The 19461-nt window shown below is 32.8% G+C and overlaps 2 protein-coding genes across 2 annotated transcripts; both read right to left on the bottom strand.

Annotated features, from left to right (window-relative positions):
* Positions 1 to 3001: 3001 nt before the first annotated feature.
* On the bottom strand, positions 3002 to 7908 carry LOC107866679 (ATP-dependent Clp protease ATP-binding subunit CLPT2, chloroplastic). Its single transcript, XM_016712683.2, has 5 exons — positions 7630 to 7908; positions 6270 to 6308; positions 5994 to 6103; positions 4829 to 5008; positions 3002 to 3239 (listed from the first exon to the last, which is right to left on the bottom strand). The coding sequence occupies exons 1-5, from the start codon at positions 7842 to 7844 to the stop codon at positions 3082 to 3084; spliced, it is 702 nt and encodes a 233-aa protein (XP_016568169.1). The 5' UTR covers positions 7845 to 7908; the 3' UTR covers positions 3002 to 3081.
* A 2444-nt stretch (positions 7909 to 10352) lies between these two features.
* Positions 10353 to 16042, bottom strand: LOC107866695 (transmembrane protein 64). Its single transcript, XM_016712684.2, has 4 exons — positions 15246 to 16042; positions 14151 to 14387; positions 13830 to 14047; positions 10353 to 11010 (listed from the first exon to the last, which is right to left on the bottom strand). The coding sequence occupies exons 1-4, from the start codon at positions 15558 to 15560 to the stop codon at positions 10830 to 10832; spliced, it is 951 nt and encodes a 316-aa protein (XP_016568170.1). The 5' UTR covers positions 15561 to 16042; the 3' UTR covers positions 10353 to 10829.
* Between the last annotated feature and the right edge of the window lie 3419 nt (positions 16043 to 19461).

The following is a 19461-nucleotide window of genomic DNA, read 5'->3' as shown; positions in this document are numbered from 1 at the left end:
TAGTTTTGATCTATATTAAAAAAAAATTATTTCTTAAATTCTATATCAAATCAAGCTGCATCACATACAATAATTATAAAAATGAGGCCCTAAAATCTTGAGGGCCTCAAGTGATTGCTTCACTTGCTTGGCCCTTGAGCCGGCCATGATTAAAATAAACCGCAACAAAGGATTACTATATAATTTAGTCGATCTCAATATCTTTAATATGCAATATAGACATATATAAAAAAAGAAATACTAAAATTTCAAAAAACAAAAAAGTATGATCACACGTGACACGTTTAATGATAAAAACCTAAACCGGCCAAAGGTAATTCTTCGTGACAGTACATTCATTTTCTCAAAATTCTGAATCCGCCCTGCGAGTTACTTGTGTGGTGTGTTCATTGCCAAGTAGTGTACTCTTTTACCTTTCAAAATAATGCATCTAAAGAGAATTAATAGCCAATTAGCCCAATACATATATACAGCTGAATCATTTTATCAACGGTGATGAATATTTATGATTTATCAATGTTTATGCTCTGAATTAATTCTTTGTCCAAGTAGTGGGAAAGCCACACATAATAAATATTGATGGAAAAATTAATAGGACATGAACTCTATCTATCTATCTTGCCAATACCTAATTTTTTAATTTAATATTACAATTAATAAATATATGAACGTCCATGTCTATTTTTACACGATTTATAAACGACTAATCAAATGCTACTCTACCTCTAAGATAATGGTAAGACCGACTATACTGTATCTTTTTCTGATCCAATTTTGTAAGACTACATTAAGTATGTTATTCTCGTTGACTAATCAAATGATACAACTTTCACATTTTTCAATCTGCTGGTTAATCGTAGAAATTTTGTCTGCTTCAGTGAAAGAAGTGTTATATGGACACATGTCACACATCTATTGTTGTGTAAACACAGAATGTTGGTAAGTTTTTACTTTTTTCTCTACTCCTGTATTGGTTAAATTTAAATTTTATATCTTGATATAGAAATAACTTGTCTGATTCATTAGAGGTAGTAGTATAAACTGTGTACTTTAGTGGCGGAGTCAGGATTTTTATTGAGGGTGTTCAGAAGCATATATATGAACTAGTCGAAGGGGATTCAACATCTAATATATATATGCATAAAAAATATTTTTAACCATGTGAATAGTATAAAACTGTATAATTTTCCGTCGAAGGGAATTCGAATGAACCCCTGAAGCAAAGGTGGCTCCGCCATTGCGGACACTTTATCCTCCGCAAACTTCATTTATTGAAAATACACTGAATATGTTATTGTTGTTGTTGTATATCTGGATATGGTCTATCGGAAACAACCTTGCTACCTCTCCGGAGGTAGTGGTATGGATTGCGTACATCTTATCCTCCCCAAACTTCACTGCGTGGGAATACACTAAATTTGTTGTTGTTGTTGTATATCTGGATATGCAGGAAAAATATGTTGAGAGAATTCATGAATCTTAATTACCCTTGAAGTTGCAATAAAATTGAAATGTAGAAAGAATGAAATATAAAAAAATGGAACATGTGATTACAACATGGTCTTATTATACGATCTACCAAGAAAATGGTTTTGCCATGGGGCTAAAAAATTAGACATGGTAGGTGGTAGCACATGTTAAGATTTATATGTCCCCAAATTCAAGAAATGAGCACTCATCTTCTTGGTCAAAAAAATAATATTTCAAAAGATATAAGCCAAACAAAAAAAAAAAAAAAAAAAAGCAAACCAGTATGGTTAGATAGATATGTTGATTTTAACTTACTTAGTGGAATAATAAATAACTTCCAAAAAATCTTGAAGATGTGATGGTCCAATCTTTAGTGGGGTACCATATATTCTAAGTGAAAAAATTTCCCACCAAAAAAGTTGATAGTATAAGCTAATTCACAACTGTCTGCATTAAAAAAAAATAAAAAATTATATCATCACAACTGAGAATTTTTCAGATTTAAAGTTGCTAACAATCTTTGGGGTCGTTTGCTATTGGGAATGTGATAGACGAAGTTATTCCAATGGGTCATATTGAACTTCTGATTTAATTGTATGTTTGTCTTTAATTTTTGTCCCTCGTGGTAAAAGAAATATTTTCGCATTAAGTCATATCCGTTGATAGGCATAAGTTTATTGCTAAAGGCAAAAAAGTAAAAGAGAGAAATTATAAACCAGCCTATTTGAAGAAACAATAAATGGGGAAGTGGATCTTCTTGGTGCAACAATAAACTAGAACAGTAAATGCTAGCACAAATTGGTTGCAGTACTGCCTACCATAGCTTTGCAGGGAGTTTTGGAGTAGAGGAGCAGTGAATTTGTTAGTTATTTTTAGCTGAAATTGGGCAGACTCATTTATTTCCATCATTGAATTTTCATTCTCATTACGACGACTTCACATGCCACTATTAACATGGTCCATCTCTTAGTAGAGGGGACTTTGATCAAATGAGAATTCAGAATGGTTGTGTGCTAACTGGGCTCATACTCCTCAATGGATCAAGCCCTTGCTCAGAACTAAAGGATCCTTAGCATCAACATTACATAAGCTAATAGGACAACGTGAAGATTTCTATCATCTTTTTGAAAAATAATTACTCTCCGGTGCGGCCCAAGAAACAAGGCGCAAAGAGAAAGTAAATGTATCCCTTTGGATTTGATGAAAGCAGTTGATTGCACATGTCAATAGTGACAATACCAAAGGACGGTTTGACATGTGTCGCTTTGGACGCGATGAAAGCAGTTGATTACACAGGTACCGGTAGTGACATAACTAAGGAGGGTTGGACACTAGTCGTACTAGTGGAATGACCCAACTGGACCTAGTCAACCCGAATTTTGGGGATTTAGGGTCGAAGGACTTGATGTTGGTAGATATCATCAACCCCCACTAAACAAACAACATAGAGGTTTTGATCTTATGAAAACCCCTCTGAGAAGGATCCATCCTCCAAAAATGAAACAAATCTAGTACTAAAAGAAGACAAAAATCGCCACAAATGACTAATCTGATTGCAAATTTGGAACCTTAGTTTAGGTTAAAGGAATACATTCAAGCAAAATCATCCTCCTAATCCTCCACAAATCCGGGTTCAGAAATTACATTCTTCAATTCTTTAGCTTTTTCATCGTTGAAGCCCAACGCAGCCAGTACCTTGTAACCTGGTGATCCTTGTTGTGACCACACTCCAAGGAGCAAATGAGTAGTTGTAATCTCCCCATTGTCACCTGCATTTTCATTGATATAAATAATCAAGAACATTTTCGATGTCTTCTCCCCAAACAAATAAACCGGGTGATCTTGAAGTGATGATGCTTTTTAGCACATTGCTACATCTTATTTTTTTTTGGTTTCCCATCCTGTCCGGTACTCACTTGGAGCCCGACTAATCCGGATTCACGCATTGCAGGGCCATTTCAGGGGGCACTGCTCCCAACAAAAATTTTTCCATACCCAAGGCTCAACATGAGACCTCGCGTTAACACATGATTGACCATATGCGTAGGCATATTTTATCTCTTTGTTATTCCAGGGAGAGAAATGCTATTCAAAAGATAAGACGGAAGGCAATTCAAATGATCAAGATGAACTGTTGATGTTTGTTTCATTTTTGGAGTAAACGGGGCTTTGTAGACGATGCTGAAACAGCGATATTTCTCAATGGAATCCCTCAGAGAATAGGACGGAATGTCTTTTGGTTTCCCTTTAAATACTTTTGCCTGCACCTTCCTGCTGCTATATTAATAATACACTTACCATCTCTCTGCTATTTTCCCACTACATTCTAAAGTTGTCATTTTAGACAACGCGTAAAAGGTTTCAATTTTTAAGATTCAGTTATTGGACACAGATTTCGCACAGCTGTTGTAGAATCCAAAACCTCCCGTCATGAGCTAGCTTTTGGGTTGAGTTAGACCCAAGGGTCATACCTTTACAAAACTAATCTATTTATTTTACGTGAGACTACTCGATTTATTTGGGTTCAAATATTAATGATATACATATAAGCTGAAAAAGAAAATATGAAGTAACAGCTGAAAACTAAGTCGATAGATCTAAATTTTGAGTAGTTACATGAATTTGAAGTATTGAAACTCTGAAAGTTGCATTAGAAAATATCAATTGAATTGCTTGAGATATTCCAAAACAGGAAGTGATATATTCTGATGGCGCTTTTTCCTCTCATGAGCTGACTTTTAAAACCATGCTAGATTCCTTTAACGTTGATTATAGGTGGAAAAAGTTATGTATTGGACCATGGTAGCCACAACATAAGTATGTAGTCCAATGGAACAATTCAAGCCCAGGAAGTAGCCATCTGAATTAAATTGGGCTGATGCAATACATGACCACGGGCAAAGCCAGGATTTTCATTGAGGGGGTTCAGAAGTAAACATATGGACTACACTAAGGGGGTTCAACATCTATTATATATAGATAAAAATATTTTTGACTGTGTAAAAATAGTATAATTTTCTTTCGAAGGGGGTTCGGCCTCATTACAAGGTGGATCCGCCACTGTACATGACCATGTATGACCGTGACCATGCATGGACTAGTGGTATTTTGCTAACCGACTTTGTTATACTCCTAAAACGGGTACTATTAAGCAAGCACTAGAATTTCAAATTTGCTTCAGTAAACACCTTCATGTTAGTAGACCTTGGGAAGTCGAAAATCCTTCCTCCCCGTGATTCATTTGAATATTTTCCATGGTTCAAACAAGAATTTTAAGGGACTTGTGAAGGCAGAGAGATGCATCAATCCAACAAGCGTGTATGTATGTGTGTAAAGTTGATTGGGAGTATACACATACCAGATTTGAGTTTTTCCTCGAGTGCCCAATCAAGAGCCTTTTGTGCATCTTCAGTCAAAGGAGGTTGCATGGGACTGAAAAAGTAGTAGTTTGCTTTTCCAAGTACTTTGATAGTTTCTTCACGTACTTTAAATAGAGTAATACTGTTTGCCCTCAAATACTTTGAAGCAAAATTCGTTCCTGCAATGCAGGAAGGAAATAAATGCTCTAACATGACTTACTTCAAGTAGCAGAACGAGTATCTTGGAAGCTATTTCACCAAAATGATTAAAGCAGCTTAAATCACAGTGACACTGCAAGTTGGAGATATAAACACAGTCTGCATACAAAGTCTTTAGTAAATACTATTGGAAAAGAAAATATTTAGATGAAAACCTGTTCTAAAAATAAACTATCTTCCTTCTTTTCTCCCTCAAATTAATACAGATATGCAGGCATAATTTCTAACATTTGTTCTAAAAATGACCTGTCTATATCTGATCGATGTTCTTGGTGCGGCGACTTCCTAATACATATAAGCTAAGTCAACAGAATGACATTTCCCATCAACTTTCAAGTGCTGCATAACTACTTATGTGTGGCACATTGTTCCAAAACATAAACAAGAATGCAGAAAATACCTTTCCACAGCACATATAGTTCACCCCAAGAGCTTCCGAACCCAATCTAATTCTACGCATTGGAAAACTTTGTATATGTCACAATGTTTTATAGCAATGTGATGTCCAGCAAATGTACTAAAATGTAAAATGACTTAGGTAACTAGATAATGTTGGGTAAGTTCACTAAGTTGTCAGAGATTTGACAAGAATAATCTTATTCAAATTTCAGTGGAATAGAAAAGGATTAGCTGGAAGGACACAACTACACAGCCGTTACTAAAGCAAAAATGTGTTCTAACTTCTAAATATGCAAAATGTGAAGCAACGTTTCTCATTAATATCTCTGGCAAAAAAATTCATTGTTATGCCACATTTTTACATTAAAGAATGAGCCCACCAATAAATTATCTTCGGGTCTATTCTCTCTATTCAATTGTTAGTTTGAGTAATTAGCATCACGCACACCAAAATAGTAAAAGTTCAGTTCGCGTTTGGAGGATCAAATAGAGCATCTCTAGTAAAACAACAAATATTATCTTAGTAAAGTGAAAACAACAACAAACCTTCAATCAAAATTCCCATGAGAAGAGCTTCTGTTCCGGTAGTAGGATATTTAAGTTTTCTTGCTTCCAGTTCAGCCAAGGAAAATGATTTTATTGCCTTCGATGACCATCTAAAATTTCACTCAACCCAATTCAAGATACCTCAAAACACATTGAAATACCAACTAATAAACAAACACAAGATAAACAACAACAATGAATCAAAAAACCAATATCCCAAAGATCTCCTCCTCCTTTACTGGGACCAAAATAAAAGCAAGAAAAAGAAAAACTCACTTAGGAATTTTCTCAATAGGTACTGGAGGCTCCGGCTTTCTGCAATAACACAATGAAGCAAAGCTGTCATCTTTATAGCTTACATGCTAAAATTTGACCAGCCCAAAAGTAATACAATCAATCAACTATGAATCAAGTCCAAAAAAATTGGGATCGGTTATATGAGTCTCTATATCCATTCAGCTCTATTTGGCTCCATTCCATTCCATTCTGATAAAAGCTCATGTAACTTTAAGGTGAATAGAGGTTCATATTCAAACCTACATGAGTAACTAGTACTCCCTCATTCACTATCATATTTTGCTTCACGAGAGTCAATTTGACTAATTTTTTAAAATAAACTGAATTAGATTTTCAAAAACTATATGAAAAATACTATAAGTTCCAATCCTTCTCGTATTGATAACAAAAACTTACACATTGTTTCATAATGTATCCTACTGTATTGTATTTTATTGTATCATATTGTACCGCATTGTTTTAATAAAAATAGTATTTGGGTAGATTGTATCGTTTTCCATAATGTCATACATCAACAGTTTGAAGGATAAACCTACAAGAAAAGCGAGAGTACGAGCAGAGGCGGAGCTAACCTATTAAAGGGGGGTTCGGACGAACCCCTTCGACGGAAAATTATATTACTAATACATGGTTAAAATGATTTTTATTTATATACTGTAGATGTTGAACCCCCTTCGGTGAGTTTTTCTACAGATTTTGAATCCTCTAAGCAGAAATTCTAGCCCCGCCTCTGAGTAAGAGTACGGGTATAGCTAGTATAAACAGGTACAATTATTAAATAATAAGTAAAAATAAAATGAAAAAAAAGAAAGGTATCACACCAAATCTGTCATTACACAAAATGAGACTTTTCGCCAGTTACCTAACTATAAATTCAACATACAACACAATAAATCCCGACAATTTGGAGCTTAATTACAGAAAATCCCGACATTTTGCATAATTACTGAAAATCCCAATTTGGGGTCTATCGAGGTACATAATAAGCTCCCGATTCATTCAACAAAGATACACTTTTACTTTGTAAAGATACACAATTAACTCAGATACATTTTTTCCGATTTTGAGTCTGTCGACATACATAATTAGCTTCCAATACATCCAATCCAAGGAAGATACATAATTAGTTGGGATTTTTGCAATTACTTTGTAAGGGTGGGTATTTACGTAAATATGGTAAGTTAAAAGGTGTATGTTTATGTTATTTCCGGTAAAATTTAAGCAACAATCAAAACAAATATCATATTAAAACTAACCACATTATAAAATACAACATGTAACAACCATCCAAACAAGTTACTAAATGTTATTGAAAGCTTATTACAGTATGGGAACTAACCCATAAGGAAGACTGAAGGAGACAGTGGCTCTAATGGGGCAATTATTTGGTTTGAAATTCTTATAGTGAAGAGGGAATTTGATTGGAGTTCCAAGCCATTTACACTGCAAAAATTTTGGTTCCAACGAGTTTTTTGAGAAGACGGGTGAATTGGGTTTTTGGTAATTTAGCTGGTTGATGCCCTTAGAAGCTGTGGAGGGAGATTGAACAGCCATTTTAGGTGCTCCAATTTGGGAATATGGGTTGAAAAATTGGACCTTTTGATTGGTACAATGAGATGATGATAAGAAACGACGCCGTTATATGAGATCCAATAATTTATGGGCTGGACTTGCTTAAAAGCCCATAAGAAACTTGAAAGTCTAAGCTCTTAGAAACTTGAAATTTGGAGTTTGAAGTTGTGTTTGAGTATGTTTTAAATTTGAAAAAGTTGAAGTTTAGTGAGTTGGAGTCCCTAACATTGGTTTGAGAGTCTCAGATAGGAAGGCGTGGAGGATGCTGATTAGGATAGAAGGATAGTAGGTAGGAGTATGCTCGTAATAATAGGGAAGAGTGTTTTATTTGTATTTGTACCTGTAGTTTCTTGTAGCCTCTTATTCGTAGTGTTTTGGTGATGTGTATTATTTCGAATAGCTAATTTGTAGAGTTAATTCCCTAAATTGTCATTGAACTTATGTAAATATCCCACTAAAGTAACTATTATTTTTTTAGGACAATATTATCATTGAACTATACATATCTTTCCAATAAAAGGTAAAACTAAGAAATAGTTAAGGATGTGTTTGAAAAACCACAAGCGGATTGAAATTAGATATAATTACACAGCTTTATTCTCAATTAGGGGTTGAGAATTGGGTGAAATTACGTGATGTAATTATAAGGTTACATTTTATTTATTTTTTTGTATTTTAATTTATTTTTAAAATTTTTTTTTTATTTATATTAATTTTTTTAAAAAAAAATTCGATTTACTTTATTCATCTTTCATCTCTTTTCTTCTCATTTTCCAACCTTTACTTCTTATGATTAAATATAATTGCTCGTATTTTTTTATTTTCTTCATTAACATATAATTACCTTATTATTCTAGTGTTTGAATTAAAGTAGAATTTTGTTATTGAATGAGATTATAGACTTATAGTTTCTTTTCTTTTGAATTGTTTTTACTTCTTGAAATTTTATATAAGAGTATATACTTTTTTCTTGGATTTTGAATTTATGTTGTATTTTATGTTTCGATTTATTTGTTTTAGTAATATAGACTTGTTATTTCATATTGCATGTTACGGCAAACTGTCTAATTATATATAATTTCAATTCTGATGTAACTTTTCAAACATGTTCTTAACTATTCTTAGCTTCACCTTATATTGGAAAGATGTGCATAGTTCACTGACAATATTGTCTTAAAAAAAACAAAAATTACTTTAGTAGGATATTTACATAAGTTTCACGAAGTTTATGTTAAGTCCAAACTCAAATTGTCAAAATCCAAGAAAAAAGCATAACACTCTTATATAAAATTTCAAGAAGTAAATATAATTCAAAAGAAAGGAAAATATAAGTCTATAATCTCATTCAATAATGAAATTCTACTTTAATTCTAACACTAGAATAATAAGGTAATTATATGTTAATGAAAAAAATAAAAAAAATATGAGTAATTATATTTAATCATAAGAAGTAAAGATTGGAAATGAGAAAAAAAGAGATGAATAATGTAAATCGAATTTAAAAAAAAATTAATAGAAATTAAAAAGAAATCAAAATACAAAAATATAAATAAAATGTAACCTTGTAATTACATCACGTAATTACACTCAATTTTAACCCCCAATTGAGAATAAAGCTGTGTAATTATATCTAATTTCAATCCGTTTGTGGTTTTCCAAACACATCCTTAAATATTTTAGTTTTACCTTTTATTGGAAAGATGTGTATAGTTCAATGATAGTATTGTCCTAGAAAAAACAATAGTTATATAAGTTCAATGATAATTTAGGGAATTAACTCCTAATTTATAGTATTACTTTTTCCTTTATTATCTAGTAGTGTGATATTTCGTTTTGTTTTTTGCTTTTACCTTTTTTGTTTGTTATATTGTTATCTGTCCTGAGTCGGGAGTCTATCAAATACAGCCTTGTGGTATGGACTGCGTACATTTTACCCCCGTAGACCCTACTTTGTGAGAATACACTGGATATATTGTTGTTGTTGTTAAAAATATTTGAAGATCGGAGTTTGTCATAGTGTTATTTGTCATAAGCCGAGAGTCTCGAAAACAGCCTCTCTACTTCATTTGAGGTAATGGTGGTAATGGTATGGACTGCATCCACTTTACCCTCCCCAGACCGCACTTTATGAAAATATTTGAAGATTTCAAAAATTGATCAAATTTTATTGCCAAATTTCAACTTCCTAATGTTGAACTAATTCTATTAATCCAAACATATGCTCGTTAATCTCCTTTACTTTTTTTTTTTTTTTTTAGCCTTGGTTATTTGCGCTCTATGATAGTAGCTAAAGTTCTTGGGACGAGAGAGCCGTGTGGAACAATTTCAGCAGATTAAGGAAAGTTGAAACATGTTGAAGAGTAATCATTTTCATTAACACTTAAAGAGTAATAAATGGATAACATAAAAAAAACACTAATCTATTGACCCTTCTAGCCTAACAAACAGTACAACTATATGCTGTTTTAATCAAAAGCAAAGCACCAGAAGTCCAATGAAGACATGCAGTACCATAGCAAACAAGGTGGTAGACCAAAACTTTCATCTACAGAAAATAGTAAATGTTTAATCAAGCATCATATGTGTCTTGTCACTCCCAATCACTCATTCTTCAAATACTCTGCCCTAATTCAGTTTTACCCATGATTGGGTTATTCAATTATGTACAATGATGGTCTCAACAGTATGAGACGAAGCCTTGAATGAGTGATTGCTCCCTGTGTGTGTCAGTTATGTTAGTCCCCCCTGGTTTCGACTTCCTTGCAGTTGTGAGCGATCTGTGCAGCTAATATAACCAAAGTGACAAGTAATTGTCGATTGACCTCTGCTTCTAAGCTAACGTGCAGATAAAATCCTATGCAGGGATAAAGATTCTCGATGGATGCAAATGACCTCGGTCATCAGAGAATCTCTGAGATCTCCTTCTCCCTTTTCTAGCCTGTGCAGACACGATAACAAAGCAGAAGCTCATTGTAGCAATAGCTCCTCATCTCTCTGCAGTTGCTTTAACCGCCTTTTAGCATATATAGTGATCATCACAGTTGTAGCAAAAGTGAAACTAAATCCAAGAACATTGAGAATAATCTGTGGAGCTGATAAAAAACGTTGCTCTTGTGAAGCATTTGCAAGTGTCTTTATCAGGATGCCACTGCACAGATGGAAGTAAATGTATTCAGCAAGTGGAAGTTTTTGTTTAATCAGTAAACACAAGATACTATTAACGGAATAAAAACAGACAAGAGGAAGTTTTAATCAAAAAGGACAGTCCGGTGCAGTAAAGCTCACGCTATGCGCGAGCTCCGGGGAAGGGCCAAACTACAAGGGTCTATATATGAAGCCTTAAACATTATATCACAGTGGAGAAGGCAGCATACACCAAATGAAACCCTCCTAAAACTAGAAAAAGCTTGCTTTATGTTCAGTTTACATTCTCCCCTAAAGTAGACCAAAATACAAAAGCTCAAAAACCATGGAACCCTTCCCACAGGCCACATCCCTCTGCAACACCCCCGCACCCCCGGTGCTCCTGCCACAACAGCCCTCCAAAACAATAGTGCAAGAAATCAACCAGAACCCGAATAATCAAAGACAAGCAGAGCACTAAACAATGAAAGGCAATAAAACTTGTGCAATTAGAAATATGGAGATGGCATAAACAACTCCAGTCAAGAAAAATCACGAGAAGATGCAAATCAATTGTTTTTTTTCCTGAAAGCATGTATTAGTGGACTACAACTACCTTTAAAAGATTTAATTAAATATAATCAGAAATTCCTCATCATTAAATAGAATAGGTCGGCCAAATGATTCCCAGTCACAACTTACTTCTTTGCCTTCCCACTTTAAGTATGTAACTCGCTCAAATGTAACAGTCAAAACTGAAGAACCATTGTTTGTTAATGTGAGTCCTTGACTTCTTTCATATAACTATTTGCAAGAGTTTTACGGGTTTTGAAATAACTATCAACATCAACATACCCAATGTAATCCCACGAGTTGGGTCTGGGGAGTTCTGAAATCACAATCAAATGTCTAAATTAGACTTATAAACTTCAGTTTCAACCATGAAGCACAAATTCTTACAACAAGAACAGCCCAGTATACCCAAAAGCGGGTTCTGGGGAGGGTAGAGTGTATGACAACCTTACCACCACCTCGAGGAGGTAGAGAGGCTGTTTCCGGAATGAAGCACAAATCTTATCATTATATTTTACCATCACACATCACTTCCACAATAACTTTTCTAGAGATATAATTTAATGATTTCTGCCTGCATCTAGATGAGCATAAACTTCTTTTTTTATTTTTTCGATGTTTGATACGTAATAGCTTGAACATTGTCCACAATTAGAAAAATCTTCCTCAGAGAAATACAACAAAAATTGCAAATCACTGGTATTAAAACACTAAACAAAAGGTTATCCACATACCAGGGTGGTGCATGCATAGAATAATAATCTTTTAAGGTGCTCCACCCCCCACAGCCCAATCGTAAAAGGGAAAAAAACTAGAGAACTGCGGCAAGAGAACATCTATGATAGCCAGAGCATGAACAGCTTACTTAAGCTGAAAGAATGACAGCTTAGTGCACCAGCGTACAATACAGAGTCCCCCCAACACCGATAATATCATAGAACAAGGAAGAAAGAAGGGAAAGATGAGGTGAGATTGTATAAATACTGATTACTATCCATGTCTACAGATTTTAGTTGAACAAGGACTATCTTACTGCAATAACATGTAGATCACAAACGATTTCTACTATTTTTCCTGTCGGAATTCTCCTTAGCGTCAAACATTTTGTAACTTTGACTGATGGAATAGTTAATCATACAAAAACCAAACTCATAAGGCTCACAACAGAAATAAGGTTTTCCAATATCCTGCAATGACCTAAACTTATATCAACTAATTTCAAAAAAATAGTTGATAACTGTAGTGCCTGAACCAGAATGGCAAGGGAAAAAAGGGAAAAGGCGAGCTAAAAAACTTCTCCACAAGCACAGAACAAAGTTATGCTGATTGCTAACTCATCGACCAAGTTGCTATTTCTGTACTTCAAAACACCTCAAACATTAACCAGGATTATAACATAACTTGGAGAAGGACAATTAACATTTACATCCACATGCATATTGTCCATTTCTCAATTAGCTAGATGTGAGGAGGTGATCCCAACGGCTGAGAATTTGAGTGAGAGAAAGATTGCATACGTCAGTCGGCGTGTCATGTCTAAAAGCTCCGAAGAAGATGTGAACCACCTATTCTAGATTGCTGGAGAGCGTCTCGCTTCTGATGGGGAACATGATCATGGTTTGGCACCGTTAAAGAAGCCACATTCAGTGGACTATTAAAAGAAGGAAGAGAAGACATAGGACATTGGATGTTGCTCTCATTGCACTTATGTGGACCATTGGGAGAAATTTGATAGGTTTAGATGGATTAGAGAAGGATTTTACACATCGAGGAGTAGATAGTTATCCTTTTTTCTTGTTGATGAACCCACAAGGTTCCTACATTATTTGTAAGGTTTCTACTTTTTGTATACTTCTTTCACATGGAGATTTTTATTGCTCCCCTTCAATATTTTTTTTTTGGGGGGGGAGAAGCAGATAGTGGTGCAACCTCCTTGGGCACCATGGTTTTCAGAACTTACCTACCTCTTAATGCGAAGTGTATAAGATTCAAATTAGGCCCCTACTACAATGAGCTAACTGACGCAAGCAGTTATTCGTATTCTCAAGGATATTACCATTCAGGAGAGTATCTAGATGTTCACATGACTCACTGACAAATGTTGTTTTTAATCTTTAGAACCAGAGGTGTGGGGAGAAGGAGAGATACAGACATGGAAGAATAGAATGGAGGACACACCCACTCCCAAATAGGTATTTCATCAAAATATATTTCTGTCACAAGAAACACATCCACGGAGTCACTTTTCATACACAAAAAGAGAATTCTTACGTGTAAAGTGTAACAAATATTTCTGGAACCATGCCGATGAGTGTCCCGAGCAAATAAGGACCATACTTGACTCCAGTTGCCATTGCACAGTAATTATAGACTATGTATGGAAAAGGGGAAATCCTGATTAATGCGACAGCACGGAACTGATTAAACCAGTTCCCTTCACCAGCTAGTCTTATAACAGAAGCATTCTTGGGATATCTTTCTATCCAGCTCTACAGGAGAAAAAAGAAAGAGAATATGTAATTTATTTTAATCAATAAATCAAAATGAACAACAATGCGATCATCAGCCGGTGAAAAGTAATTAGATGCATACCTGTATTCTGTGACGGAAAAGATGACCTATGAAATAAGGAAGAGATACACCAATAGGAACTGCTCCAATGATAAGTAGAAAACCATAACCATATCCGAATGTCATTCCAGCTACCCACATGGAGGGAGTGGAAGGTAAAAGCAGGGTGGGGAAAAGTGCCACAGAAGCATAAACTAGAACTGCTAGTACTGGAGTACTGAACGTTCTGGTCTCCCAATTTAGTATTGGAATAATCTCCTGAAATATGAAAAACAACAGTCAGAAATTCATATGATTTAGAATCATAACACCGTGGTGATCTGCATTACAATAAGTATAAAAAATTAGAATCACCATAAAGAAATGCCAAAATAGCATGATGAATGGTGTTAACTATAAATCCATCAATGAACTACCCCTAGAACTCCATAAGCTTTCCCCTTTTTCGGGTCAATCTCTTTCCAATGCTAAATGAATTGGTTAACTTTGTATATCCTAAAATTAATAACCTTAGCAAATCTTATCTACAACATTCCTCTAATTTAGTTAGCAGCGTTGAGCTCACCAACAGCTTTACAGCAATTCTTCCACCTAAGTACTAAACTTAGTAAGTACTTCGTTGTAAATCACTTCACAATGTCAGCCCATACTAAAGAGATCAGTTCAAGTAGCTCAGACTTCCTCCATAAGCAGTTCAGCCAGTATCAGGGCCCTTAACAGAATAAAGATTAGTTCTTGATGAAAGACAACACATTATTCCCTTAAACTAATATATTGAGAGGGGTTAAAAAACATGAATCAATGCAGTTATAGAGCAAGCAAAAATGCTAAAACAAAGTGCTCTCTCTCAAATATTCACAACAACAACATAGCCAATGTAATCCCACCAAGTGGCATCTAGAGAGGGTAGAGTGTACACAGACCTTACCACTACCTTGGAGGTAGAGAGGCTGTTTCAGATTAGACCCTCAGCTCAAGGAAAAAACAGTAGCTATAAAGAATTCAACTTTTTCACATGCACAGTAGCATAACCTAATATATACTCTAACTAGACATACATTTCCAAAAAAGAAACAAACTTTTTCAAGAAAAACCAAAGATCAAGCTCAAACTAACCTTATCCATGAAAAAGGGTCCAACCCATTTGAGAAAAACAGCAGCCAATACTCCCACAAAAATCAAAACAAGTACCAACTTAGCCCACCACCAAAGAGACCAACATCTACTACTACTACTATTACCTCCATATCCACTAATCCCTGAAGATGAAGCACCTATACAACCCTTAAAAAACCCTTTATTATTCTCCTCCAAATTATCCCCACATAATTTCACATAACCACCCTTTGAATCTTCCCTTTCCAACCCCAATAAGGGTGCTGGCACCACCACCACTACCCCTTCTTCCTCATCGTTCCCAACAAACGTCATCACCACAAAACTCAGCAATCCAATTCCAAATATCCAATCAAAAATCACAAAACCTAGATGGGTTTTCTCCAATTACTCAACAATTTGATTACAATTCCACTCAAAAATCACAAAACCCGGACGGGTTTTCCTTAATTACTCAACAAATTGATCTAAATTCCAAGCAAAAATCCCAAATTAATCAAGAATTTGATTACAATTCCAATCAAAATCACAAAGCTCAAACGGGAAAATCCCAAAATCACCGTTAAATGTAGGGAAAAAATAATCTAACCCCTAATAAAGAAAAACAGGTGGGGAAATTAAAGTGATTTTGCGTAAAACATACACAAATATTAGAGAAATAAATTGGATGCTGATGAGTGAATGATGATGATGAACAAGACGAGGAGAAGTGAATAATGGTAGATGACGAGAGAAGCAATCAACAATAATAATGTAGTAACGAATTACACAGAAGAAAATGAAAATAAAAATAATAACGGAGTTTTATTATTATAATAGAAGTGAAACGCCCGTATCAGCACGGGCCCAATAGTAGAACGTGTGTATTACAATTTTTAACTTTTAGATTTATGTTAGAGTAGAAAGTTTGAGCAATAGAATATTTTCATTAGTACGATTGAGCTCAAGGAATCACAATTGAAATCTTTTTTAACTCTTCTTATTGAATTTTGCGATCAGAAATATAAAGAAAGAATAAACATAAATCTAATGAAATAGCATAAATCAAGTATCCAGCAGATTATTGATTTTCAATATCGTAAAGATTAAGAATCATGTAAGCTTACCTGATAAAGAGAATACACAACTTAGATTCGCTATTGTTTTGTTTAATTATTATTTTTAACATATAAAAAGAGTGTTGTTTTTTAATAGAGAAGGAAGAGTTGAGATTTTTTTATTTTATTTTATTTTAAAAACAGAAAAATGTTAATAATATTAAGGAGCTGTAAAAAATTGAGAAAGATGGCTACACATATTTGATAGAAAATTTGTTAATGTTAAGAAAGTGTGAAGTGTTTGATAGCAAATTTGTGATAGATACACGTTTTTTGTACCTAAATTTACTTTATTTATATTTAAATTAGTTTGTAAAAATCTTTTGTAAATAATCTTTATACTTTTTTTCTTTAATTTTTTTAAAATATAGTAATAAAATTTACTATGCTTTATTCTTCTCACACTTTACTACATACATTTTATCCTCTTTAAATCTCATTATGTCATTTTATCCTCTTTAAACATCACTATTCATTAAAATTACGATTGAAGCAATTGAAGCAGAAATCAGTCAATTTTTATTTATTTTTTGTTAATTATTGTTATTTACAATACTTTTTATTTCATTTGCAAATAATATATGTTGTTTTATATCTTCTTGTGTCCCGTCCTAATTTATTTGGCACTAATATAATTTTGATAGTCAATCAAATATTTTATGTTGACATATCATTTTGTTATTCTTATTTTTTCTAATACATAAATGACTCACAATAAGGAGTGATATAGTAAAATCATTGTTCGAAAGACGAAAATTTAATTTAAAACATTAAGAGTTCATTTCACATTTTATGTCTATTTTATTTTTAATTAAATATTATTTATTTTCTCAATACCTAAATGACTCATAATAATTAATTAAGATCGATTAATTATGTTATTACTATAAAAATTAATATAATTTTATCATATCCAATAGTAATCATCGATAATTCATCGGGATAGTATATTAATTAAATACGGGATGCTATATTTGCATATGCAAAATATGATATTATTAAACATTATTAGACAGTGCATTATATTTATCTTTCACAATAATAAAATTTTACTATATATTTTTCTTTGTTTCTTTTTAACTCGATACATATTGACCCAATACAAATTCTAAGAAAAAAATTCATTAGAAATTTATTTTTATTAAATTTATTAATTTTATATTTTAAAAATTTAAAGTTAAGTTTAAATATTAGTATTTCTATATAAGAAAAAATTATTTTTAAAATTTAAATTTAATAAAATAAATAAATAAAAAGATTAATTTTCTATGTAAAAGTCAATTAAAATAATAAAATTGATTTACTTTAAATATTTAATTACAATTAATTAAGATAATTTTTTATTTTGTCATGATTTATGCTGCACCGATAAAATTTTAAGAGTTGAATAGAACTTTTATCTATTTTTAAAAAAGTATTTTAACTTGTTAATTATTGTAATTTATAATACTTTTTATATAATTATCAAATAATATATTTACTCCCTGTGTCCCAATTTTTGTGGCTTCGATACAATTTTGAGAGTCAACTAAAATTTTTATATATCTTTTAAATATTTTAAGTTGTTAATTATTATGATTTGCAGTATTTTTTCTTTTATCTCAATTTATGTGGCGTTGCTAAAATAATGAGAGTCAATAAAATTTTTATATGTCTTTTAAATATTTTAATTTATTAATTATTGTGATTTGTGGTAACAAATTAGTTTTGAACATGATAGTCAATTAAATAAATAAAATTATTTTACTTCAGATATGTAAGTATAGTTAATTAATATAAATTATAGAATATATTAAATATTTAAACCATTATTATGAAATAATAAAATTATTATATATTGGGGGATGATATATAATTAAGTGAGAGTATATAAATTTTTTGGTAATTACATAAGAGGTGGTCGAAACAACCTCTTCTATATAACAGAAAAAAAAAAACTAGAAAAGAAAAGAAAAATCAAAGTGAAACCGATATTTTGCTATTGATTAAATTAAAATGTTGCAATACGGGTGAGCTTTCGGCCGTTTTATCAATGATGTAAGATGACAATATTGTCCTTAACCAACTTTTTTCGTTTCATAATTTTTTGGGCGAAATATATATCGCCGGTCCTAAAATTTATTAACGAGGTATTTGAAAGATAAATGATATTTACTTTTAATTTTGAGATTGTGAGTTCGAGTCGCGAAGGCAATAAAAAGGTGAAAGCTACTATGAGAATTGTCAAAAATTCTTATTCAGATGTACAAACTATGATCTATTTGAATTATATCATTTTAATTTTTGAGAAAATTTATGTGCATAACCTCGAACATTCATTATGCAAATACGTTGCAATAACATACTTAATGCAATTTCATAATTAGAGTTGGAGAGGAATGATATAAACGCAATCAAATTTCAACCTTATAAAGATAAAAACACTATTTATTACTATAAATTTTCAACTCAAATAAAATGCCATGCGGATAGATTAACCATTCAAATTATATCGCTTCTTTTAATGATATACATTAACCCTCGTTAAGACATACACAATAAAATCTTAAATATAATTAATTATTATAGTGTCCATAGATGATGCTAATGCGATAGGATTTCTATTTAGTTTTAATAGTAATTACAAGGTAAATCAACAAAAATGTACTCTGAAGGTGTGTTTGGCTTTGGTACGAGGAAAATATTTTTTAAAAAATATTTTCAAGTTCTTTTTTATGTTAAATTGTCTTATATGTTTTGGAAAATATTTTTAAATTTATTTTATTTAAATCTAAGAAAAACAACTTCCCTTCAAAAGGTAAGGAAAACATTCTAAAACTCTATTTCAACCTCACTTTAAAGTTGAAATATTCATACAATTTTCAAAATCATTTATCCAGCTCCCGCCCCCAATACCCTATCACCTCAACACCATCCCTACCCCCACCTTACCCCTACCCCTAACCCTCACCCCACCCTCTATCCCTACCCCTAAAATTCAATTGTTTTAAAAAGTATTTCAAAATTTTTTCTTACTTCATCCTCTGCCCCCCACCTTTTTCAGCCCCCTTTCAAAAACAAAATCTACATTTTATTAAAAAATTCAAACTTTTGTCTTACCCCACACCCCCTACCCTCCC

Source organism: Capsicum annuum, chromosome 1, assembly GCF_002878395.1.
Source record: "Capsicum annuum cultivar UCD-10X-F1 chromosome 1, UCD10Xv1.1, whole genome shotgun sequence".
NCBI classification, from domain to species: domain Eukaryota; kingdom Viridiplantae; phylum Streptophyta; class Magnoliopsida; order Solanales; family Solanaceae; genus Capsicum; species Capsicum annuum.
This window is presented reverse-complemented; position numbering and strand designations above follow the sequence as displayed.

Excerpts from the sequence above, each read along its gene's own strand:
- LOC107866695 (XM_016712684.2), bottom strand. The coding sequence starts at position 15,560 with ATGACGTTTGTTGGGAACGATGAGGAAGAAGGGGTAGTGGTGGTGGTG. Across the intron at positions 14,388-15,245 it reads GACCCTTTTTCATGGATAAG|GAGATTATTCCAATACTAAA; the intron begins GTTAGTTTGAGC and ends TTCATATTTCAG. Across the intron at positions 14,048-14,150 it reads TTTTCCGTCACAGAATACAG|AGCTGGATAGAAAGATATCC; the intron begins GTATGCATCTAA and ends TTTCTCCTGTAG.
- LOC107866679 (XM_016712683.2), bottom strand. The coding sequence starts at position 7,844 with ATGGCTGTTCAATCTCCCTCCACAGCTTCTAAGGGCATCAACCAGCTA. Across the intron at positions 5,009-5,993 it reads CATGGGAATTTTGATTGAAG|GAACGAATTTTGCTTCAAAG; the intron begins GTTTGTTGTTGT and ends CCTGCATTGCAG. Across the intron at positions 3,240-4,828 it reads CGAGGAAAAACTCAAATCTG|GTGACAATGGGGAGATTACA; the intron begins GTATGTGTATAC and ends ATGAAAATGCAG.